Below are 26,097 nucleotides of genomic sequence, written 5' to 3'. Positions count from 1 at the left end.
TCTCTCTCTGTCTGTCCCTCTCTCTCGCTCTCTCTCTCCTCTCCCTAAAGACAGTCCTTCAAACTGACCTCTGAACAAGCTTTTTGTTACCTGTCGCTGATACCTCCTTATGTGGCTCGGTGTTAGAATATGTTCGGTTAGCAATTTATGAAGCACCTTGCGAAGTTTTACGATGTGAAAGGTGCCATAGAAATGCAAGCGGTTGTTAACGCTATAACTTCGAAGCAGCATCTTTTTCCCTCGGAGTTGAACCACGGAAATGTTTCGCTCTGTATCTCACTGAACGTAGGGTATGGTAACGTATTGGTTATGTCGGTGACCTGGAGGCTCAGACTAGTTCAATCCCAGCATAGCAGCCGGGGGAGTTCAGTTCACTAAATAAATCTGCAATAGAAATGTCGGCCTCGTTAATGAGGGTCACGCCAAGCTACTGGATTGGCATCAAAACCCCCGTCTACTTTGCTAATGTCCGTGAGGGAAGGAAATCTGCCGTCCTTACCTGGCCTGGCCTACATGTGACTCCACACGCACAGCGATGTGGTCGACTCTTAGCCGCCCCCTGAAATGCCCGAGCAGGCCACTCCATTGTCAGGAAGGCAGCTCACCACCGCCTGTTCAGCGGCAATTCGGGATGAGGAACTGTGGCTGGCAGCACCCACATCCCAGGACTGAATTAATAAAAGTTAATGGGAGCGTCACTGCTCCCAGCTCTGGCTGCAGGATGTCCCTTCATCACCTCAGCGTGTTCCAAAGTGCTTCACAGCCAGTGAAGTATTTCTGACCAGTACACACTGTGTAATGTAGGGAAAACATTAGCCAGCCTGCACAGTGCAATTGCGACTAACAGCACCGTGACTATGTGCACTGATTTGGGTTGAGGGACAAGTGTTCCCCAGGACAACAGGAACTCTTTCCAACCCCCCACCGCCTGGCTTCTAATGGTGGATGTGGGGTCTTTTACATTCACCTGGAGTGCAGACAGAGCCTGCGTTTAATATCAGTGCTGTTCCATCGACAATGTAGCGCTCTCTTGGTACTGACCCTCCGACAATGCGACGCTCCCTCAGTACTGACCCTGCGGGCAGTGCAGCGCCACCTCGGTACTGACCCTCCGGGCAGTGCAGCGCCCCCTCGGTACTGACCCTGCGGGCAGTGCGGCGCCGCCTCGGTACTGACCCTCCGGGCAGTGCAGCGCCCCCTCGGTACTGACCCTCCGGGCAGTGCAGTGCCGTCTCGGTACTGACCCTCCGGACAGTGCAGCGCCGCCTCGGTACTGACCCTCCGGACGGTGCAGCGCCTTTTCGGGGCTGATCCTGCGGGCAGTGCGGCGCTGCCTCGGTACTGACCCTCCGGACAGTGCAGCGCCGCTTCGGTACTGACCCTCCGGGCAGTGCAGCGCCGCCTCGGTACTGACCCTCCGGGCAGTGCAGCGCCGCCTCGGTACTGACCCTCCAGGCAGTGCAGCGCTGCCTCGGTACTGACCCTCCGGGCAGTGCAGCACCGCCTCGGTACTGACCCTGCGGGCAGTGCAGCGCCGCGTCGGTACTGACCCTCCGGGCAGTGCAGCACCGCCTCGGTACTGACCCTGCGGGCAGTGCAGCGCCACCTCGGTGCTGATCCTGCGGGCAGTGCGGCGCTCCCTCGGTACTGACCCTGCGGGCAGTGCAGCGCCACCTCGGTGCTGATCCTGCGGGCAGTGCGGCGCTCCCTCAGTACTGACCCTGCGGGCAGTTCCGACAATGCCGGCACTGCAAGTGTTTCGGTAGATTATGTTGTCCGAGTCTCTAGAGTGAGACTTCAGTCTATAACCTTGCGCATTGAAGCATCCTGTGGTGTCGGAACTAGGATTCTATTGGATGGGTGGGATGGTAAACATGGCAGAGAGATTAGTTTTGCAGTGTTTTAGCCAAGAGCTGGCACAGACCTAATAGACTGGGTGGCCCTCATCCTGTTCTCATTATGAGGAAACTTGTGTGTGTGTGTGCGCGCATCCAGGAGTTATCTGTCCATTCAATTTGAGATGCATATATCGAGACTTCTCACCAGTATAACACTGGGCGACACTATTGGTGGGGACGGGTCTGTCACTGTATAACACTGGGCGACACTATTGGTGGGGACGGGTCTGTCACTGTATAACACTGGGGTACAGTACTGGTGGAGACGGGTCCGTCACTGTATAACACTGGGGTACAGTACTGGTGGGGACGGGACTGTCACTGTATAACACTGGGGTACAGTACTGGTGGGGAAGGGTCTGTCACTATATAACACTGGGGTACAGTACTGGTGGGGACGGGACTGTCACTGTATAACACTGGGGTACAGTACTGGTGGGGAAGGGTCTGTCACTATATAACACTGGGGTACAGTGCTGGTGGGGACAGGTCTGTCACTGTGTAACACTGGGGTACAGTACTGGTGGAGACGGGTCTGTCACTGTATAACACTGGGGCACAGTACTGGTGAGGTCAGGTCTGTCACTGTATAACACTGGGGTAAAGTACTGGTGGGGTCAGGTCTGTCACTATATAACACTGGGGTACGGTACTGGTGGGGATGGGTCTGTCACTATAACATTGGGGTAAAGTACTGGTGGGGACGTGTCTATCACTGTATAACACGGGTACAGTACTGGTGAGGACAGGTCAGTCACTGTATAACACTGGGGTACAGTACTGGTGGAGACAGGTCTGCCACTGCATAATACTGGGATACAGTACTGGTAGGGACAGGTCTGTCACTGTATAACACTGGGGTACAGTACTGGTAGGGACAGGTCTGTTACTGTATAACACTGGGATACAGTACTGGTGGGGACGGGTCTGTCACTGAATAACACTGGGGTACAGTACTGGTGGGGACGGGTCTGTCACTGTATAACACTGGGATACAGTAATGGTGGGGACGGGTCTGTCACTGTATAACACTGGGGTACAGTACTGGTGGGGAAGGGTCTGTCACTGTATAACACTGGGGTACAGTACTGGTGTGGACAGGTCTGTCACTGTATAACACTGGGGTACAGTACTGGTGCGGACAGGTCTGTCACTGTATAACACTGGGGTACAGTACTGCTGGAGACTGGTCTGTCACTGTATAACATTGGGGTACAGTACTGGTGGGGATGGGTCTGTTACTGTATAACACTGGGATACAGTACTGGTGGAGACACGTCTGTCACTGTATAACACTGGGGTACAGTACTGGTGGGGACGGGTCTGTTACTGTATAACACTGCGGTACAGTACTGGTGGGGACAGGTCTGTTACTGTATAACACTGGGGTACAGTACTGGTGGGGATGGAACACTGGGATAAAGTACTGGTAGGGACAGGTCTGTTATTGTATAACACTGGGGTACAGTACTGGTGGGGAAGGGTCTGTCACTATATAACACTGGGGTACAGTGCTGGTGGGGACAGGTCTGTCACTGTGTAACACTGGGGTACAGTACTGGTGGAGACGGGTCTGTCACTGTATAACACTGGGGCACAGTACTGGTGAGGTCAGGTCTGTCACTGTATAACACTGGGGTAAAGTACTGGTGGGGTCAGGTCTGTCACTATATAACACTGGGGTACGGTACTGGTGGGGATGGGTCTGTCACTATAACATTGGGGTAAAGTACTGGTGGGGACGTGTCTATCACTGTATAACACGGGTACAGTACTGGTGAGGACAGGTCAGTCACTGTATAACACTGGGGTACAGTACTGGTGGAGACAGGTCTGCCACTGCATAATACTGGGATACAGTACTGGTAGGGACAGGTCTGTCACTGTATAACACTGGGGTACAGTACTGGTAGGGACAGGTCTGTTACTGTATAACACTGGGATACAGTACTGGTGGGGACGGGTCTGTCACTGAATAACACTGGGGTACAGTATTGGTGGCGACGGGTCTGTCACTGTATAACACGGGTACAGTACTGGTGGGGACGGGTCTGTCACTGTATAACACTGGGATACAGTAATGGTGGGGACGGGTCTGTCACTGTATAACACTGGGGTACAGTACTGGTGGGGAAGGGTCTGTCACTGTATAACACTGGGGTACAGTACTGGTGCGGACAGGTCTGTCACTGTATAACACTGGGGTACAGTACTGGTGGGGACAGGTCTGTCACTGTATAACACTGGGGTACAGTACTGCTGGAGACTGGTCTGTCACTGTATAACATTGGGGTACAGTACTGGTGGGGATGGGTCTGTTACTGTATAACACTGGGATACAGTACTGGTGGAGACACGTCTGTCACTGTATAACACTGGGGTACAGTACTGGTGGGGACGGGTCTGTTACTGTATAACACTGCGGTACAGTACTGGTGGGGACAGGTCTGTTACTGTATAACACTGGGGTACAGTACTGGTGGGGATGGGTCTCACTGTATAACACTGGGATAAAGTACTGGTAGGGACAGGTCTGTTATTGTATAACACTGGGGTACAGTACTGGTAGGGACAGGTCTGTTATTGTATAACACTGGGGTACAGCACTGGTAGGGACAGGTCTGTTACTGTATAACACTGGGATACAGTATTGGTGGAGACAGGTCTGTCAGTGTATAACACTGGGATACAGTACTGGTGGGGACAGGTCTGTCACTGTAACAGTGGCGTACAGTACTGGTGGGGACTGGTCTGTCACTGTGTAACACTGGGGTACAGTACTGGTGGGGACAGGTCTGTTATTGTATAACACTGGGGTACAGTACTGGTAGGGACAGGTCTGTTACTGTATAACACTGGGATACAGTATTGGTGGAGACAGGTCTGTCAGTGTATAACACTGGGATACAGTACTGGTGGGGACAGGTCTGTTACTGTATAACACTGGGTACTGTACTGGTGGGGACAGGTCTGTCACTGTATAACACTGGGGTACAGTACTGGTGGGGACGGGTCTGTCACTGTATAACACTGGGGTACAGTACTGGTGAGGACAGGTCTGTCACTGTATAACACTGGGGTACAGTACTGGTGGGGACAGGTCTGTCACTGTATAACACTGGGGTACAGTACTGGTGGCAATGGGTCTGTCACTATAACATTGGGGTAAAGTACTGGTGGGGACGGATCTGTCACTGTATAACACTGGGATACAGTACTGGTGGGGAAGGGTCTGTCACTGTATAACACTGGGGTACAGTACTGGTGGGGACGGGTCTGTCACTGTATAACACTGGGGTACAGTACTGGTGGGGACGGGTCTGTCACTGTATAACACTGGGGTACAGTACTGGTGGGGACGGGTCTGACACTGTATAACACTGGGATACAGTACTGGTGGGGACGGGTCTGTCACTGTATAACACTGGGGTACAGTACTGGTGGGGACAGGTCTGTCACTGTGTAACACTGGGGTACAGTACTGGTGGAGACTGGTCTGTTCCTGTATAACACGGGTACAGTACTGGTGGGGACGGGTCTGTTACTGTATAACATTGGGGTACAGTACTGGTGGGGACGGGTCTGTCACTGTATAACACTGGGGTACAGTACTGGTGTAGACGGGTCTGTTACTGTATAACACTGGGGTACTGTACTGGTGGAGACTGGTCTGTTATTGTATAACACTGGGGTACAGTATTGGTGGAGACTGGTCTGTTGATGTATAACACTGGGGTACAGTACTGGTGGGGACGGGTCTGTCACTGTGTAACACTGGGGTACAGTACTGGTGGAGACTGGTCTGTTACTGTATAACACTGGGGTACAGTACTGGTGGGGACAGGTCTGTCACTGTATAACACTGGGGTACAGTACAGGTGGGGACGGGTCTGTCACTGTATAACACTGGGGTACAGTACTGGTTGGGAAAGGTCTGTCACTGTACAACACTGGGATACAGTACTGGTGGGGACGGGTCTGTCACTGTATAACACTGGGATACAGTACTGGTGGGGACGGGTCTGTCACTGTATAACACGGATACAGTACTGGTGGGGACAGGTCTGTCACTGTGTAACAATGGGGTACAGTACTGGTGGGGACAGGTCTGTCACTGTATAACACTGGGATACAGTACTGGTGGGGACGGGTCTGTCACTGTATAACACTGGGGTACAGTACTGGTGGGGACGGGTCTGTCACTATAACATTGGGGTAAAGTACTGGTGGGGACGGGTCTGTCACTGTATAACACTGGGGTACAGTACTGGTAGGGACAGGTCTGTCACTGTATAACACTGGGATACAGTACTGGTGGGGGCAGGTCTGTCACTGTATAACACTGGGGTACAGTACTGGTGGTGACAGGTCTGTCACTGTATAACACTGGGATACAGTACTGTTGGGGACGGGTCTGTCACTGTATAACACTGGGGTACAGTACTGGTGGGGACGGGTCTGTCACTATAACATTGTGGTAAAGTACTGGTGGGGACGGGTCTGTCACTGTATAGCACGGGTACAGTACTGGTGGGGACTGGTCTGTTACTGTATAACACTTGGGTACACTACTGGTGGAGACTGGTCTGTTAATGTATAACACTGGGGTACAGTACTGGTGGGGACGGGTCTGTTACTGTATAACATTGGGGTACAGTGCTGGTGGGGACGGGTCTGTCGCTGTATAACACTGGGGTACAGTAATGGTGGGGACTGGTCTGTCACTGTATAACACGGGTACAGTACTGGTTGGGAAAGGTCTGTCATTGTACAACACTGGGATACAGTACTGGTGGGGACGGGTCTGTCACTGTATAACACTGGGATACAGTACTGGTGGGGACGGGTCTGTCACTGTAGAACACTGTGGTACAGTACTGGTGGAGACGGGTCTGTCACTGTATAACTCTGGGGTATAGTACTGGTGGGGATGGGTCTGTTACTGTATAACACTGGGGTACAGTGTTGGTGGGGACGGGTCTGTCACTGTATAACACTGGGGTACAGTGTTGGTGGGGATGGGTCTGTCACTGTATAACACTGGGGTACAGTACTGGTGGGGACGGGTCTGTCACTGTATAACACTGGGGTACAGTACTGGTGGGGACGGGTCTGTCACTGTATAACACTGGGGTACAGTACTGGTGGGGACGGGTCAGTCACTGTATAACACTGGGATACAGTGCTGGTGGGGAGGGGTCTGTCACTATATTACACTGAGGTACAGTACTGGTGGGGACGGGTCTGTCACTGTATAACACTGGGGTACAGTACTGTTGGGGATGGGACTGTCACTGTATAACACTGGGGTACAGTACTGGTGGGGACAGGTCTGTCACTGTATAACACTGGGGTACAGTACTGGTGGGGATGGCTGTGTCACAATAGCACTGGGTACAGTACTGGTGGGGACGGGGCTGTCACTGTATAACACTGGGGTACAGTACTGGTGGGGACGGGTCTGTCACTGTATAACACTGGGGTACAGTACTGGTGGGTATGGGTCTGTCACAATAGCACTGGGTACAGTACTGGTGTCATTAACACTGTGGGGTAGTATTAGTGGGGACGGGTCTGCTATGCGCTGTATTATACCATTGAATCTGAGAAGAAAGTTGACTCTTTTAAAGAGTGTTGAGTGAACAGGGGCACTAAGAAGGAGGGTAGTCTCCAGTTTATGTGGAGAGACTGGCAAAGCTGCTTCCCCCGAGTGCAGAGAGGGTTAAGGGGAGATTGCGTGTAGCGTTGAAAATCCTATGGACAGGAATCTGTGCCCAGGGGCAGCAGTGTCCATGGTTCTGGTTGCAGGTTTACTCCTGCGAAGATGAAAGGTGTCGTGTGCTCCCGCCCCTGGCGGGTGAACTGGGTGCAGTTTAAAACTGGGGATAGTTTATTGCCCCTCCGCCTGTAAGTAGAGTGAATCCTGCTGCCTCATTCCCTCAGCACCATGACCATTCTCAATGTCTGGGCCCACCGTGTTGTTGGGGAGGTGCCTATCCCCTTGGACCCCAATGATTTCTGCAACGAGCACTTCACCTAGAAAGTGAGGGAAGTCTCACATTCCTACAGCACCTTCCACAACCTCTGAACAACCCAAAGCACTTCATATTTTGGCACTTCTGATGTGGCGTTGCTGTCCTAATATAGGAGATGCGGCAGGCACTTTGTGCACAGCGAGTTCCCACAAGCAATAATGTGACACTAACGGTCTGGCAACGTGGCTCCCGCCCCACTGACGGTGCGCAGCTCCCTCGATACTGCATTGTGGGCGGTGGCCTGGATTTTGTGCACAATTCTTTGAAATGGGAGTTGATCCTGTATTGTTCTGACTCAAGGGGATCCTGCCACCCTCTGCGTTACTAGTCCGGTATCACAATTACATAGAACTTGCAGCAGAGAAATGGGCCATTTTAGCACAACTGCTCCGCGCTAGTATTTATGCTCCACACGAGCCTCCTCCCTCCAATCACGTTATCGACATTATTCTTCTATTCCTTTCACCCTCAGGTTCTCCTCTAGCATCAGTCTCAGCCTCCTTTACTGCTGCTTGTGGTTGTGTTCTGGATTCTTACCATCAAATAACAACACCACTCTGTACCCAGTGAGGCTACCTGATCGTTATGATATCTGTCAAATACCTGTATTGCCTCCTTGCCCCACCCCTCATTTCTAACCTCCTCCAGCCCCTACAACCCTCCCTATCTCTGTAACCTCCCCCAGCCCCTACAACCCTCCCTATCTCTGTAACCTCCCCCAACCCCTACAACCCTCCCTATCTCTGTAACCTCCTCCAGCCCCTACAACCCTCCCTATCTCTGTAACATCCCCCAGCCCCTACAACCCTCCTTATCTCTGTAACCCCCTCCAGCCCCTACAACCCTCCCTATCTCTGTAACCTCCTCCAGCCCCAACAACCCTCCCTATCTCTGTAACCTCCTCTAGCCCCTACAACCCTCCCTATCTCTGTAACCTCTTCCAGCCCCTACAACCCTTTCTGCACTCCTCCAATTCTGGCCTCTTGAGCATCCCCTGATTCCCATCGCTCCACCATTGGTGGCTGTGCCTTCAGCTGCCTGGGGCCCTGAGCTCTGGAATTCCCTCCCTAAACCTCTCCAGCCCTCTCTCCTCCTTTAAGCCACTTCTTAAAACCTCCCTCTGTGACTGAGCCTTTGGTCACCTGTCCCTAATATCTCCTTACGTGTCTCGAGGTCAAATTTTGTTTGATAATCATTCCTTGGGAATTGTCTTGGGATGTTTACTACATTAAAGGTGCTAAATAAATGCAAGATGTTGTTATAAGCCTACTGCCTACTCCTTATCGATAAGGGGGTAATCTTTCCACTCATGTTAATTGTGTTTTAATTTCTCTCTCTCTCTCTTATTCACAGAACTTTTCCCAATTCAAATGGAAGGGGTGAAACTCATAGTAAACAAAGGTCTAAGCAATCACTTCCAGGTCAGTCTACATCGTATGCATCGCTGTGTTTATAATAGAAAGAAAACAGTCTGGCCGTAACCACATGCTTAATCTATGGAGCAGCTTTCTGAAGGCACATGGTGGCCCTAGATCATACTCATAGAATCAAACAGCACCAAAGGAGGCCATTCGGCCCATCGTGTCTGTGCCGGCTCTTTGAAAGATCTGTCCAGTTAGTCCCACTCTTTCCCCCCCTGCTCTTTCCCCCATAGCCCTGCAAATTTTCCCCCTTCAAGTATTTATTCAATTCCCCCTTTTGAAAGTTCCTATTGAATCTGCTTCCACCGCCCTTTCAGGCAGCGCCTTCCAGATCACAACAACTCGCTGTGTCAAAAAAGAATAATTCTCCTCATCTCCCCCTCTGGTTCTTTTGCCGATTCTCTTCAATCTGTGTCCCTCTGGTTACCGACCCTCCTGCCGCTGGAAACAGTTTCTCCTTATTGACTCTATCCAAACCCCTCGTGATTTTGAACGCCTCGATTCAATCTCCCCCTTAACCTTCTCTGCTCTAGGGAGAACAATCCCAGCGTCTCCAGTCTCTCCACATGAACTGAAGTCCCTCATCCCTGAGACTATTTGAGTAAATCTCCTCCGCACCCCCTCCAAGGTCTCGACATCCCTCCTAAAGTGCAGGGCCCAGAATTGGACACAATCCTCCAGCTGAGGACTAAACGGCTTTTTATAAATGTTTACAATAACTTACTTCATTCGTTCAAATGAAGAATAAGATAAGCTTTTCGAAAAGGATATTTTGGATGTTAGATGCTCCAAACTAGAGTGATTTAAATTCCTGTGTGTCTCTTTCCAATACGGGAAGCATCCTTAAACAAGTACCTGCAATTATATAGGAATATTTGAAAATTTCCCAACCTCCCAAATGCATCACCATTTGATGTGTGCGGTTATTGTTGTAGGGGGGGCACAGCGGCCAATTTGTTCACAACAAGCTTCTACAAACCACAATAAGATAATCAGCCTATCTGTTTCAATGATGTTGGTTGAGGTGTAAGTATTGGTCAGGACACAGGAGAGCACTTCCCTGCTTCCTTCAAAATGGAGGCCATGGGGCTGGTTAAGCACAGCCCAAGAGGTAACACAGGACCTGGGTTTAATGTATCATCCAAAACACAGCACCTCTGACAGTGCTCCCTCGGCGCCAACCCCTGGGCAGTGCGGTGCTCCCTCGGCGCCGACCCTCCCTCGTTACTGATCCTGCGACACTGCAGCACTTCCTCAGTACTGTACTTGAAGTTTACTCTGGGATTCTTGACTTGAGGGGGTCTTGAACCCATGACTCAAGAGTTTAGACTGGAATTTACTGAGCCATGTCTATAAATGGACGTCCTAATGCAACCAACTCTCCTCAGCACTCAAAGACCATGTTATGCAAAAAAACGATGCCTTTTACCTGGTGTTACCTGCATTCTATCATTCTATCTCCTTCACTTCACTTGAAATCAAAATATCCCTCTCTCTCCCACCACAGGTCAATCACACAGTTTCCCTCAGCACATTAGCAGAATCCAGCTATCACTTCGGGGCAACGTATGTTGGCACAAAGCAGCTCAGTCCCACTGAGGTAAGAGCGGCTCTCACTCCACACAGAGTAACAGGGAGTCAGTCAGCAGCTTCCATATCAGAGCCCAGTCAATGAGCCAGGGTGTATTATATGTGGAATAGCAGATACCCGGGAGTGAGTTACAGACTTGAATCTAATCAAGGGGCTCGGATGGTTTACGTACAGAACAACAGGTACCTGGGCGTGAGTTACAGATTGGAATCTAATTGAGGCATTCGGGTAGTTTATATAAAGAGTAACAGATACCCGGCAGTGAGTTACAGACTGGAATCTAATCGAGGGGTTCGGGGTGGTTTATATATAGAATAACAGATTCCCGGGAGTGAGTTACAGACTGGAATCTAATCGAGGGGTTCGGGGGGGTTTATATATAGAATAACAGATACCCGGGAGTAAGTTACAGACTGGAATCTAATCGAGGGGTTCAGGGTGGTTTATATATAGAATAACATACCCGGCAGTGAGTTACAGACTGGAATCTAATCGAGGGGGGTTCAGGGTGGTTTATACATAGAATAACAGGTACCCGGGAGTGAGTTACAGACTGGAATCTAATCAAGGGGTTCGGGGTGGTTTATGTACAGAACAACGGGTACCTGGGCGTGAGTTACAGATTGGAATCTAATTGAGGGTTTCAGGTAGTTTGTATACAGAATAACAGATATCTGGGAATGAGTTGCAGACTGGAATCTAATCGAGGGGTTCGGGGTGGTTTATATATAGAATAACAGATGCCCGGGAGTGAGTTACAGATTGGAATCTAATCGAGGGGTTCGGGTGGGGTTTATATATAGAATAACAGATACCCGGGAGTGAGTTACAGACTGGAATCTAATCGAGGGGTTCGGGGGTTTTATACATACAATAACAGATACCCGGGAGTGAGTTACAGACTGGAATCTAATCGTGGGGTTCGGGGTGGTTTATATATAGAATAACAGATACTCGGGGGTGAGTTACAGACTGGAATCTAATCGAGGGGTACGGGGGGGTTTATATATAGAATAACAGATACCCGGGAGTGAGTTACAGACTGGAATCTAATCGAGGGGTTCGGCGGGGTTTATATATAGAATAACAGATACCCGGGAGTGAGTTACAGACTGGAATCTAATCGAGGGGTTCGGGGGGGTTTATATATAGAATAACAGATACCCGGGAGTGAGTTACAGACTGGAATCTAATCGAGGGGTTCGGGGTGGTTTATATATAGAATAACAGATACCCGGGAGTGAGTTACAGTCTGGAATCTAATCGAGGGGTTCGGGGTGGTTTTTTTCTATAGATTAACAGATACCCGGGAGTGCGTTACAGATTGGAATCTAATCGAGGGGGGTTCGGGGGGGGTTTATACATAGAATGACAGATACCCGGGAGTGAGTTACAGACTGGAATCTAATCGAGGGGGGTTCGGGGGGTTTATATATAGAATAACAGATACCCGGGAGTGAGTTACAGACTGGAATCTAATCGAGGGGTTCGGGGGGTTTATATATAGAATAACAGATACCCGGGAGTGAGTTACAGACTGGAATCTAATCAAGGGGTTCGGGGTGGTTTATGTACAGAACAACGGGTACCTGGGCGTGAGTTACAGATTGGAATCTAATTGAGGGTTTCAGGTAGTTTGTATACAGAATAACAGATATCTGGGAATGAGTTGCAGACTGGAATCTAATCGAGGGGTTCGGGGTGGTTTATATATAGAATAACAGATGCCCGGGAGTGAGTTACAGACTGGAATCTAATCGAGGGGTTCGGGTGGGGTTTATATATAGAATAACAGATACCCGGGAGTGAGTTACAGACTGGAATCTAATCGAGGGGTTCGGGGGTTTTATACATACAATAACAGATACCCGGGAGTGAGTTACAGACTGGAATCTAATCGTGGGGTTCGGGGTGGTTTATATATAGAATAACAGATACTCGGGGATGAGTTACAGTCTGGAATCTAATCGAGGGGTTCGGGGGGATTTATATATAGAATAACAGATACCCGGGAGTGAGTTACAGACTGGAATCTAATCGAGGGGTTCGGCGGGGTTTATATATAGAATAACAGATACCCGGGAGTGAGTTACAGACTGGAATCTAATCGAGGGGTTCGGGGGGGTTTATATATAGAATAACAGATACCCGGGAGTGAGTTACAGACTGGAATCTAATCGAGGGGTTCGGGGTGGTTTATATATAGAATAACAGATACCCGGGAGTGAGTTACAGACTGGAATCTAATCGAGGGGTTCGGGGTGGTTTATATATAGAATAACAGATACCCGGGAGTGCGTTACAGACTGGAATCTAATCGAGGGGGGTTCGGGGGGGGTTTATACATAGAATGACAGATACCCGGGAGTGAGTTACAGACTGGAATCTAATCGAGGGGGGTTCGGGGGGTTTATATATAGAATAACAGATACCCGGGAGTGAGTTACAGACTGGAATCTAATCGAGGGGTTCGGGGGGTTTATATATAGAATAACAGATACCCGGGAGTGAGTTACAGACTGGAATCTAATCGGGGCGGTTCAGGGGAACGAACTGCTATAAGGGACACCTTTTTTTTTTTGCAGGCATTCCCAGTGTTAGTCGGAGACATGGATAACACAGGCAGCCTGAACGCACAGCTCATTCACCAATTAACGAACAGAGTGCGGTCAAAAATGGTGTTACAGGTGAGTGCATTGAGCCTGCTCGCCAGCAGATCCCATATGTGCGTAGGAAGTCTGATCAGGATGTTAGGCTGGCCCAGTCAGATTGAGGACCTCCCCTGTCACTGCAGCAGTCTTAGCTTTGCTGCTGTTGGGCAGGTATTTGCTGAAAGTCAGCAGAGTGTGGCCAGAAGCAACATCAAGTTCGAATCCTTTGTGGGCAGGATGGAGCAGTGGATGAGATCTCTTATCTGTATCTAACCCTGTGCTGTACCTGTCCTGGGAGTGTTTGATGGGGACGGTGTAGAGGGAGCTTTACTCTGTATCTAACCCCGTGCTGTACCTGCCCTGGGAGTGTTTGATGGGGACAGTGTAGAGGGAGCTTTACTCTGTATCTAACCCCGTGCTGTACCTGTCCTGGGAGTGTTTGATGGGGACAGTGTAGAGGGAGCTTTACTCTGTATCTAAACCCGTGCTGTACCTGTCCTGGGAGTGTTTGATGGGGACGGTGTAGAGGGAGCTTTACTCTGTATCTAACCCCGTGCTGTACCTGTCCTGGGAGTGTTTGATGGGGACAGTGTAGAGGGAGCTTTACTCTGTATCTAACCCCGTGCTGTACCTGCCCTGGGAGTGTTTGATGGGGACAGTGTAGAGGGAGCTTTACTCTGTATCTAACCCCGTGTTGTACCTGCCCTGGGAGTGTTTGATGGGGACAGTGTAGAGGAAGGCGCACTCTGTATCTAACCCCGTGCTGTACCTGTCCTGGGAGTGTTTGATGGGGACAGTGTAGAGGGAGCTTTACTCTGTATCTAATCCCGTGCTGTTCCTGTCCCGGGAGTGTTTGATGGGGACGGTGTAGAGGGGGCTTTATTCTGTATCTAACCCCGTGCTGTACCTGTCCTGGGAATGTTTGATGGGGACAGTGTAGAGCGAGCTTTATTCTGTGTCTAACCCCGTGCTGTACCTGTCCTGGGAGTGTTTGATGGGGACGGTGTAGAGGGAACTTTACTCTGTATCTAACCCCGTGCTGTACCTGATCTGGGAGTGTTTGATGGGGACAGTGTAGAGGGAGCTTTACTCTGTATCTAATCCCGTGCTGTTCCTGTCCCGGGAGTGTTTGATGGGGACGGTGTAGAGGGGGCTTTATTCTGTATCTAACCCCGTGCTGTACCTGTCCTGGGAATGTTTGATGGGGACAGTGTAGAGCGAGCTTTATTCTGTATCTAACCCCGTGCTGTACCTGTCCTGGGAGTGTTTGATGGGGACAGTGTAGAGGGAGCTTTACTCGGTATCTAACCCCGTGATGTACCTGTCCTGGGAGTGTTTGGTGGGGACGGTGTGGAGGGAGATTTACTCTGTATCTAACCCCGTGCTGTACCTGTCCTGGGAGTGTTTGATGGGGACAGTGTAGAGGGAGATTTACTCTGTATCTAACCCCGTGCTGTACCTGTCCCTTCTCTCCCAGACACAACAATCGAAATTTATAAACTGGCAGGTGGATTCGGAGTATCGGGGTGAGGACTTCACAGCGACACTGACATTGGGAAACCCTGATATTCTCCTTGGATCGGGTAAGAAAACATTCCCATTTCTGCACCTTTTAGCACCTCCTGGGATCCCAAGTCTCTTCACACAGGAACAGGAGGAGGCCATTGCTCCGCCATTCAATAATATCACAGCTGATCTGTTGTTGTGTTTTGATTTCCACATTCCCATCTAACCCTGATAACCTTTGATTCCCTTGCCTAACAAGAATCTAACACTCTCCGCCTTAAAAATATTCAATGACCTCCCGCCTCCACCACCCCCTGAGGCAGAGAGTTCCAAAGTCACACAGCCCTCTGAGAGAAAAAAATTCTCCTCATCTCTGTCCTAAAAGGGCCACCCCCAAGTTTAAAACAGTGCCCCCTAGTTCTGGACTCACCCACAAGAGGAAACATCCTTTCCACGTCCACCTTGTCAAGGCCGTTCGGTATCTTGTAAACTTCAATCAAATCACCCCTCACTCTTCTAAACTCCAGTGGAAACAAGCCCAGTCTGTCTAACCTTTCCTCACAAGACAACCCGCTCATTCCAGGTATCAATCTAGTAAACACTAAGATAAAAGCAAAATACTGCAGATGCTGGAAATCTTGCCATTTTAACACACCACCCTGCTCTCTTGCCCACACGTCCGTCCATGGCCTGCTGCAATGTTCCAGTGAAGCTCAACGCAAACTGGAGGAACAGCACCTCATCTTCCGATTCGGCACTTTACAGCCTTCCGGACTTAACATTAAGTTCAATAATTTTAGATTATGAACTCTCTCCTCCATCCCCACCCCCTTTCCGATCCCCCTTTTTCCAATAATTTATGTTTTTTAAATATATTTTTCTTTTCCCACCTATTTCCATTATTTTTAAATGTATTTCCATCCATTGTTTTATCTCTACCTTTTAGCCTATTTCGATTCCTTACCCCCACCCCACCCCCACTAGGGCTATCTGTACCTTGCTGGCCCTGCTTTCTACCCTTAATGTCACCTATTATCACATTCCTTAGATAATATCACCACCTTCAACACCTCTTTGTCCTTTTGTCTATGACATCTTTGGCAATCTCTCCTTTGCCTCCACCTATCACTGACCCTCTATCCAGCTCCACCTGTCCCACCCCCCCTTAAACCACCTTATATTTCACCTCATTTCTATATTCCCTTAGTTCTGTGGAAGAGTCATTCGGACTGGAAACGTTAACTGTTTTCCTCTCCGCTGTCAGATGCTGTCAGACCTGCTGAGTTTTTCCAGCTGTTTTTATTTTTGTATCAATCTATTAAACCTCCTTTGAACCGCGTCCAATGCATTTACATCCTTCCTTAAATAAGGAAACCAAAACTGCTCACAGTATTCGCAGTGCGGTCTCACCAATGCCCTGCATAACTGAAGCATAACACCCTTACTTTTATGTTCAATCCCTCTCGTAATAAAGGATAGCATCCCATTAGCTTTCCTAATTACTTGCTGTACCTGTATACTAACATTTTGTGACTCATGCACTAGGACACTTAGATCCCTCTGCACCTCAGAATTATGCAGCCATTCTCCATTTAAGTAATACTCTGCTTTTTTTTCATTCTTACCGCCAAAGTGAACAACTTCACATTTTCCCACATTATAGTCCCATTACACAGCAACAGGAGGAGACCATCCAGCTCCTCGGGTCGACTACACAGGAAGAGGAGGAGGCCATTCTGCCCCTCGAGCCTGTTACACTAGAGCAGGAGGAGGCCATTCAGCTTCTTGAGCCTGTTGCACCATTCAGCCAGATTATCTGAACACCCTCCATCCGTCTGGATTTCATAACCCTTAATCCCCTCACCCATTAAAAATCTATCCATCTCAGTTTTGATATTTGCAATGGACCCATCCCAGCTTCGACAGCTTTGTTGGGGGGCGGTGGGGAGGAGAGAGTTCCAGATTCCCCCTCCCCTCTGTGTGAAGAAGTGCTTCCTGACATCACCCCCTGAACGGCCTGAATCGAGTTTTAAGGTTCTGCCCCCTTGTTCTGAAGCACTTCTTGACACGTAGACGCTGTTCTCGTGCGGGAGATGTGGCTGCCATTTGGCGCACAGCAAGATCCCACGAGCTGTGATGAGGTGAATGGAGCTGCAGCCTGTCTGACTGATGGAAGATGCTCGCGACCTCCTTCCTGTGCTCCCTCCATTGTCGATCTTTTTGTTCAGGGATCAACTTTGGCCCAGGACACCTGTGGCAACCACGGGTTGCTGTGGTAATGCAAGTTTTGCTTTTACATTAGCTCCAGGTGCAGCAAGACTCAACCCCTCAGTGTCAAAACACTCGCGCTCGTGTTCAAATTCCTTCATGGTCTCTGCCTTCACAGTAACCAATAACAACAATGAAATCACTTCCTCCTCCCAGATCTCTGCTCTCCTCCAATTCCGGCCTCTAGACCATCCCCTGATTCCCATCGCTCCACCATTGGCGACCATGCCTTCAGCTGCCTGAGGGGCCCTGAGCTCTGGAATCCCCTCCCTAAACCTCTCCGACTCTCTCTCTTTCTCCTCCTTTAAGATGCTCCTTAAAACCGATCTCTTTGACTGACTTTTTGGTCACTTGTCCCTAGTTTCTCCTCCTGTGGCTCGGGGTCAAATTTATTTGATAATCGCTCCTGTGAGACATCCTGGGATGTTTTACAATAATAGAAGCGCGATATAAATGTAAGTTGTTTCTATACTAAGGGAGAGTTAGTTAATCTCCCTTACTGACGTTCAGTAACTCTCACCTTCAACATTGCCAGTGCCATCAGTAACACAATGGTCCTCATCTGTATTATACTCCAGTGTTATACAGTGACAGACCCATCCCCACTAGTACTGTACCCTAGTGTTATACAGTGACAGACCTGTCCACACCGGTACTGTACCCCAGTGTTATACAGTGACAGACCTGTCCCCGCCAGTACTGTACCCTAGTGTTATACAGTGACAGACCTGTCCACACCAGTACTGTACCCCAGTGTTATACAGTGACAGACCCGTCCCCACCAGTACTGTACCCCAGTGTTATACAGTGACAGACCCGTCCCCACCAGTACTGTACCCCAGTGTTATACAGTGACAGACCTGTCCACACCAGTACTGCACCCCAGTGTTATACAGTGACAGACCCTTCCCCACCAGTACTGTACCCCAGTGTTATACAGTGACAGAACTGTCCCCACCAGTACTGTACCCCAGTGTTACACAGTGACAGACCCTTCCCCACCAGTACTGTACCCCAGTGTTATACAGTGACAGACCTATACCCACCAGTACTGTGCCCCAGAGTTATACAGTGACAGACCCATCCCTGCCAGTACTGTATCCCAGTGTTATACAGTGACAGACCTGTCCCCACCAGTACTGTATCCCAGTGTTATACAGTGACAGACCTGTCCCCACCAGTACTGTACCCCAGTGTTATACAGTGACAGACCTGTCCCCACCAGTACTGTATCCCAGTGTTATACAGTGACAGACCCGTCCCCACCAGTACTGTACCCCAGTGTTATACAGTGACAGACCTGTCCCCACCAGTACTGTATCCCAGTGTTATACAGTGACAGACCTGTCCCCGCCAGTACTGTACCCCAGTTTTTGCGTGGATTATGAGCCTTTTCCACGTTGGTTTTGCAGGTATCTTCGTGGCTCACTATTTGCAGAGTATCACGGCCAACCTGGCCATGGGAGGAGAGCTCGTCTATCACCGCAGGCCAGGGGAGGAAGGTGCAGTGATGTCTGTCGCTGGCAGGTATACAGGTAAGTCAGCCAGGTGTGCCAGCCCCCTTGTCAGGGCCATGCGTACCTTTCTATATCACAGGCATAAATGCGTCGCCGGCCGTGTATTGGAGGTTATACGGATTTTCACTGAATTAGATGCTCACAAACGATACTGTGTTGGTGCGGAGAGGGGTATTGGCATTCCCAAGAATAATCCAGAGGGTTGAAAGGCTTAAATTACGAGGACTGGTCGTACAGACTAGGTTTGCATCTCAGATTAATGGGTGATCTAATTGATGTCCTTAACGATGATTAAAGGATTCCGCGGGGTCGACAGAGAGAAGATATTTCCTCTGGAGGGAATGAGTCCAGAACAAAGGGGCAGAACCTTAAAATGCAAAGGGGGTGATGTCAGGAAGCACTTCTTCACACAAAGGGGAGTGGAAACCTGGAACTCCCTTTCCTCCCAACACCCCCCACCAAAAAAAAACTTTTGAGACTGGAGAATCAGTTAAGATTGCTGGCTTTTTGTTGGGTTGAGGGTTTTGGAACCCAGGCAGATATAGATGGGAGGTGAGATGCAGGTCAGCTGGGGTCGAACGGAAAGGGAGAACGGGCTGCTGCTGCAGTTCCTGTTTGAGCCACCAGATGGTGGTGTCGCTCCATTCTGTGCCCCTCGACCACGGAGCTGATTTCCAAGTCATTCTGGCTCCTGACATTCCCCCCTCCCCCCCTTGCTGGATTGGTGGCTGTGGGCGGGTGGGTGAGTGTTTGGTTTCGAGATTTCCTGGCTGCCAGACTCCCCCCCCCCGGCCCCCGGCCCCCCGCCCCCCGACTCCTCTCCAAACAGGATGGTCTGTACAGGACAGCCATTGAAGCCCAGGTTGGGAAGAGGGGGAATTTCTTTCTCCAGAGCTGAGCTAGTGACACTCGCTCTGACAGTGCTCTGCCTCGAGGCTGGGGATTTACTCAATGTACAGCATGAGGAGCCACTATCGGTTTCCAGCACATGAACCCCCACCCCCCAATGGGCGGAGGGGGAGGGGGTGAGGGGAGCTGGAACTCTACGCAATTCGTCTGTTACGGAGTCGTTCTGTGCTTTTGTTACATCACCATTTGCATTTATATAACGCGTTTAACGTAGTAAGACATCCTATGGAGCTTCATGGGAACGTTCGTTTGACCCTGAGCCACATACGGAGATATTCGGTCCAGGTGACCATAAGCTCGGTCAAAGGGGGAGGATTTTAAGGAGCGTCTTAATGGAGGAGAGAGAGGGATGGGGTGTTGCGGGGTGGAGAGGTTTAGGGAGGGAATTCCAGAGCTCAGGGCCCCCCAGGCAGCTGAAGGCACGGCCGTCAATGGTGGAGCGATGGGGATCGGGGGATGGTCAAGAGGCCAGAATTGGAAGAGCGCAGAGATCTCGGTGGGTTGTAGGTGCTGGAGGAGGTTACAGAGATAGGGAGGGTTGTAGGGGCTGGAGGAGGTTCTGGAGATAGGGAGGGTTGTAGGTGCTGGAGGAGGTTACAGAGATGGGGAGGGTTGTAGGGGCTGGAGGAGGTTACAGAGATAGGGAGGGTTGTAGGGGCTGGAGGAGGTTACAGAGATAGGGAGGATTGTAGGGGCTGGAGGAGGTTACAGAGATAGGGAGGGTTGTAGGGGCTGGAGGAGGTTACAGAGATAGGGAGGGTTGTAGGGGCTGGAGGAGGTTACAGAGATAGGGAGGATTGTAGGGGCTGGAGGAGGTTACAGAGATAGGGAGGGTTGTAGGGGCTGGAGGAGGTTACAGAGATTGGGAGGGTTGTAGGGGCTGGAGGAGGTTACAGAGATAGGGTTTTAGGGGCTGGAGGAGGTTACAGAGATAGGGAGGGTTGTAGGGGCTGGTGGAGGTTACAGAGATAGGGAGGGTTGTAGGGGCTGGAGGAGGTTACAGAGATAGGGAGTGTTGTAGGGGCTGGTGTTGTAGGGGCTGGAGGAGGTTACAGAGATAGGGAGGGTTGTAGGGGCTGGAGGAGGTTACAGAGATGGGGAGGGTTGTAGGGGCTGGAGGAGGTTACAGAGATAGGGAGGGTTGTAGGGGCTGGAGGAGGTTACAGAGATAGGGAGGATTGTAGGGGCTGGAGGAGGTTACAGAGATAGGGAGGGTTGTCGGGGCTGGAGGAGGTTACAGAGATAGGGAGGGTTGTAGGGGCTGGAGGAGGTTACAGAGATAGGGAGGGTTGTAGGGGCTGGAGGAGGTTACAGAGATAGGGAGGGTTGTAGGGGCTGGAGGAGGTTACAGAGATAGGGAGGGTTGTAGGGGCTGGAGGTAGCACAGTATGGTAGGCTGGTTCAGAGTGTGTTGCTGTAGTCAGGTCCAGAGGTAAGAAGGGCAGGAATGAGGATTTCAGTTGTACATGAGCTGAGGCGGGGGTGGTGTGGCCTATGGAGTTGGAAATAAGCTATCTCCGTGACGGTGTGGATCCGGTGTGGAGTTGCCGTAGCTTGTGAGTGGGCTTGTCAACACGGCAGGATCTGATCACTCTCCTCTCTGCCTTCCACCCCACTAACAGGAAGTAATTGGATTGGGACACTGACACTGAGTCAGGCCGGAGCACATGCTACATACTACCACAAAGCCAACGACCAGGTAGGAATTGTTCGAATAAATCCTGCTGTCTGACTGATGGGCAGCCTTCATTTTCCCGTGCCCATCACTCCCTCCCATCCTGTCCCTGTCTGTCTCATTTCCTACACCTCTCTCTCTTTTCCCTCCACTTCCCCTCTCTCTCTCTCTCTCTCTCTCTCTCTCTCTCTCTCCCTGAGTCACATTCTCTCTCTCTTTCTCTCCCTCCCTCTCATTCCCTACACTTGTCTCCCTCTCTCCCTTTCCCCTTGTCTGTCTGGCTATCTATCTGCCCCCCTCCCTCCCCCTCTTTGATTCATTCCCTACACCCGTGTCTCTCTCCCCTTCCCAGTCTCTCCCCCTCCCCATCTCTCCTTTCTCCTTCCCCACCATCTGTGTCTCCCCCTCTCCCTGCCTGTGTCTCTCTCCACCTCCCTGTCTCTCTCCTCCCCCACCTCTTCCCTCTCCTCTCCCTCCTTCCCTCCCTGCCATCTGTTTCTCCCTCCCCCTCTCTGATTCATTCCCTACACCCGTGTCACTCTCCCCTTCCCAGTCTCTCCACCTCCCTGTCTCTCTCCTCCTGCCCCCCCCACCTCTCCTCTCCCTCCTTCCCTACCCGCCATCTGTCTCTCCTTCCGCCTCTCCCTCTCTCCTTCCACCTCTCCCTCTCTCCTTCCGCCTCTCCCTCTCTCCTTCCGCCTCTCCCTCTCTCCTTCCGCCTCTCCCTCTCTCCTTCCGCCTCTCCCTCTCTCCTTCCGCCTCTCCCTCTCTCCTTCCGCCTCTCCCTCTCTCCTTCCGCCTCTCCCTCTCTCCTTCCGCCTCTCCCTCTCTCCTTCCGCCTCTCCCTCTCTCCTTCCGCCTCTCCCTCTCTCCTTCCGCCTCTCCCTCTCTCCTTCCGCCTCTCCCTCTCTCCTTCCGCCTCTCCCTCTCTCCTTCCGCCTCTCCCTCTCTCCTTCCGCCTCTCCCTCTCTCCTTCCGCCTCTCCCTCTCTCCTTCCGCCTCTCCCTCTCTCCTTCCGCCTCTCCCTCTCTCCTTCCGCCTCTCCCTCTCTCCTTCCGCCTCTCCCTCTCTCCTTCCGCCTCTCCCTCTCTCCTTCCGCCTCTCCCTCTCTCCTTCCGCCTCTCCCTCTCTCCTTCCGCCTCTCCCTCTCTCCTTCCGCCTCTCCCTCTCTCCTTCCGCCTCTCCCTCTCTCCTTCCGCCTCTCCCTCTCTCCTTCCGCCTCTCCCTCTCTCCTTCCGCCTCTCCCTCTCTCCTTCCGCCTCTCCCTCTCTCCTTCCGCCTCTCCCTCTCTCCTTCCGCCTCTCCCTCTCTCCTTCCGCCTCTCCCTCTCTCCTTCCGCCTCTCCCTCTCTCCTTCAGCCTCTCCATCTCTCCTTCAGCCTCTCCCCCTCTGCCCCCCTCTCTCCCCCTCTGCCCCTCTCTCTCCCCCTCTGCCCCTCTCTCTCCCCCTCTGCCCCTCTCTCTCCCCCTCTGCCCCTCTCTCTCCCCCTCTGCCCCTCTCTCTCCCCCTCTGCCCCTCTCTCTCCCCCTCTTCCCCCCTCTCTCCCCCTCTGCCCCCCTCTCTCCCCCTCTGCCCCTCTCTCTCCCCCCGCCTCTCTGGCTCTCCTCCTCTCAACCTAACCGCCCCGCTCTCTAACTCGATACCTTTCTCTCAGTTACAAGTCGGTGTGGAACTGGAAGCCAGTTTCCGGATGCAGGACACCAATGTGACATTTGGTTACCAGCTGGACCTCCCCAAAGCAAACCTCCTGTTTAAAGGTCAGTATCTTTATTTGCTCAACTCCTCTCCTGCCAAGCCCCAAAGCCAGGCCCCTGGGGAACGGGCAGGTCACATCGCTGGGCTGTGCCACACGTGGGCGGGTTGCTGAGATTACACTCCACGTCAGGGGGTAGAAAGCCTGGAAGATTCCACCCCCCCCCACTACCTACTGACTCTGTCTGGAATCAGCTCAGCTCTAGGTTGAACAGAGGTTTCAATCTGTGCGGGTGAATCAGCCCCCAGCAGAAGCGCTCCCACCTGCCTCGGAGCTCTCCCCTGTGCTCTCTGCTACTCGGAGGGCGTTGGACCCCACTCAGCTGGAGGATTGGGTCCAATTCTGGGCCCCGCACTTTAGGAAGGAAGTCGAGGCCTTGGGGAGGGTGTGGGGGAGATTTACTCGAATGGTCCCAGGGGTGAGGGTCTTCCCTCATGTGGAGAGACTGGAGAAGCTGGGGTTGTTCTCCTTAGAGCAGCGAAGGTTAAGGGGGAGATTGAATCGAGATGTTCAAAATCATGAGGGGTTTTGGATAGAGTCAATCAGGAGAAACTGTTTCCAGCGGCAGGAGGGTCGGTAACCAGAGGGACACAGATTGAAGAGAATCGGGAAAAGAACCAGAGGGGGAGATGAGGAGAATTATTTTTTTGACACAGCGAGTTGTTGTGATCTGGAAGGCGCTGCCTGAAAGGGCGGTGGAAGCAGATTCAATAGGAACTTTCAAAAGGGGTAATTGGAGAAATACTTGAAGGGGAAAAACATGCTTTGCGGGGTGGGGGAAGAGCAGGGGGGACTACTTCTTGAAGTGGGGGGAGGGGGGGTGCATGTGTGGGAATTGTGTATTTACACCATTGCAAGGAAGGTCTCCCCAGGTGGTCCTGGGGCCAATATTTGCCCCACAATCAACATCACTAAAAAGACAGATGATCATCTTATCGCTTTGCTGTTTGTGGGATCTTGCTGTGTACAAATTGGCTTGTGTGTTCCCTGCATCTCAACAGCAGCTACACTTAAAGCGCTCCATTGGCTGTAAAGCGTTTGGGACACCCTGTGTTCACGAAAGGCGCTACACAGATGCAGGGGTTTCTTTCTTGGTGGGTGTGGTGGGACATTGAACGCACAGCGTCTGTCTGAACAGAGCCTCTGCGAACTACAGCAAACAGGTCAGCACTGACAGGACAGCAGAATCCACCCCCCCCCCCCCCGGACGATGCAGTGAGTGGGAGGATAGTTACAGAACACAAATAGCCTGTGTAAAGTCAACCCCAGGCCTGATTGACAGACTGAGATATACCCTGTCATCTATAGTTACAGACTGTGGGTCTGTGAAGGATTGTACACACTGTAAACCTTGTCTCTCTCTCTCTCTGTGCAGGGTCTGTCGACAGCATCTATACAGACTGTGAGACTGTGAAGGATTGTACACACTGTAAACCTTGTCTCTCTGTGCAGGGTCTGTCGACAGCATCTATAGTTACAGACTGTGGGACTGTGTTGAAGGATTGTACACACTGTAAACCTTGTCTCTCTCTCTCTCTCTCTCTCTCTGTGCAGGGTCTGTTGATAGCATCTATAGTTACAGACTGTGGGACTGTGAAGGATTGTACACACTGTAAACCTTGTCTCTCTCTCTCTGTGCAGGGTCTGTCGACAGCATCTATAGTTACAGACTGGGACTGAAGGATTGTACACACTAAACCTTGTCTCTCTCTCTCTCTCTCTGTGCAGGGTCTGTCGACAGCATCTATAGTTAGACTGGGACTGTGAAGGATTGTACACACTGTAAACCTTGTGTCTCTCTCTCTCTCTCTCTCTGTGCAGGGTCTGTCGACAGCATCTATAGTTACAGACTGTGGGACTGTGAAGGATTGTACACACTGTAAACCTTGTCTGTCTCTCTCTCTGTGCAGGGTCTGTCGACAGCATCTATAGTTACAGACTGTGGGACTGTGTTGAAGGATTGTACACACTGTAAACCTTGTCTGTCTCTCTCTCTGTGCAGGGTCTGTCGACAGCATCTATAGTTACAGACTGTGGTACTGTGTTGAAGGATTGTACACACTGTAAACCTTGTCTCTCTCTCTCTCTCTCTCTCTCTGTGCAGGGTCTGTCGACAGCAACTGGGTTGTTGGAGCGACTCTAGAGAAGAAACTTGTTCCGTTACCTTTGACCTTAGCAATGGGAGCCTTCCTGAACCACAGGAAGAACAAGTTCCAGTGTGGTTTTGGCCTGACGATTGGTTAATCGCGGTGGGGGGCGCAGGGGGCCTGGGGGCAGGCGGGTGGGAACAGCCACGTCCATCGAGCAGAGGAAGACAAGTTTTTATTTTTACTGGAATGTACAGAGACCTTGTTACCTTGGGTCATTCACTGACGGTGCAGCACGTGTCGCCACAGCAGGGGGCCCGGGGGCTGGGGGCCGGAGGAGTGGAGGGGATGGGGCTGGGGTAGGAGAGGGGAGGGGTAGGGGGGTGTGAATTCCCCCTCCGCGATGCGGCAGGGTTTGGAGTTGGAACGCGGTCTCGTGCCGCGTTCTGGATTTGAACATCCCGATCGGAGTTTGATTGACTCTGCCAACCTGTGGGACTGGGCTCCACTCTGAGACAGCTCCCCCACCTCCTCCCTAACACTGCTCACTCCCGCACACCCAAACGGAACAGGCTGTGATCCAGCACAGGGACCCCTCTGTTTGAAGTTTTCAGTGCGATGTAGCCTTCCTTTCTTTCCCTCCATCTCCCTCAGGCTATTTCTCTCTCGAGCTCCCTTTTGCGCCCCCTTCCTGCATGTGCCTCCCTCCTGCATGTGCGCACCTGTCTCTGTGTGTCTCTCTCTCTCTCTCTCTCTCACACACACATGTGCCTCTGTTATTTCTCC

At 51.3% G+C, this 26,097-nt stretch overlaps 1 protein-coding gene across 1 annotated transcript; it reads left to right on the top strand.

Annotated features, from left to right (window-relative positions):
* Positions 1-9,279: 9,279 nt before the first annotated feature.
* On the top strand, positions 9,280-25,619 carry LOC144676112 (mitochondrial import receptor subunit TOM40 homolog). The gene is made up of 8 exons (XM_078536615.1): positions 9,280-9,354; positions 10,862-10,954; positions 13,531-13,632; positions 15,074-15,179; positions 18,783-18,905; positions 21,419-21,495; positions 23,126-23,228; positions 25,329-25,619. The coding sequence occupies exons 1-8, from the start codon at positions 9,304-9,306 to the stop codon at positions 25,466-25,468; spliced, it is 795 nt and encodes a 264-aa protein (XP_078392741.1). The 5' UTR covers positions 9,280-9,303; the 3' UTR covers positions 25,469-25,619.
* Positions 25,620-26,097: the final 478 nt, after the last annotated feature.

Source organism: Cetorhinus maximus, unplaced genomic scaffold, assembly GCF_964194155.1.
Source record: "Cetorhinus maximus unplaced genomic scaffold, sCetMax3.hap1.1 HAP1_SCAFFOLD_1358, whole genome shotgun sequence".
NCBI classification, from domain to species: Eukaryota; Metazoa; Chordata; class Chondrichthyes; order Lamniformes; family Cetorhinidae; genus Cetorhinus; species Cetorhinus maximus.
The sequence above is the reverse complement of the archived record's forward strand: the minus strand, read 5'-3'. Positions and strand labels throughout refer to the sequence as shown.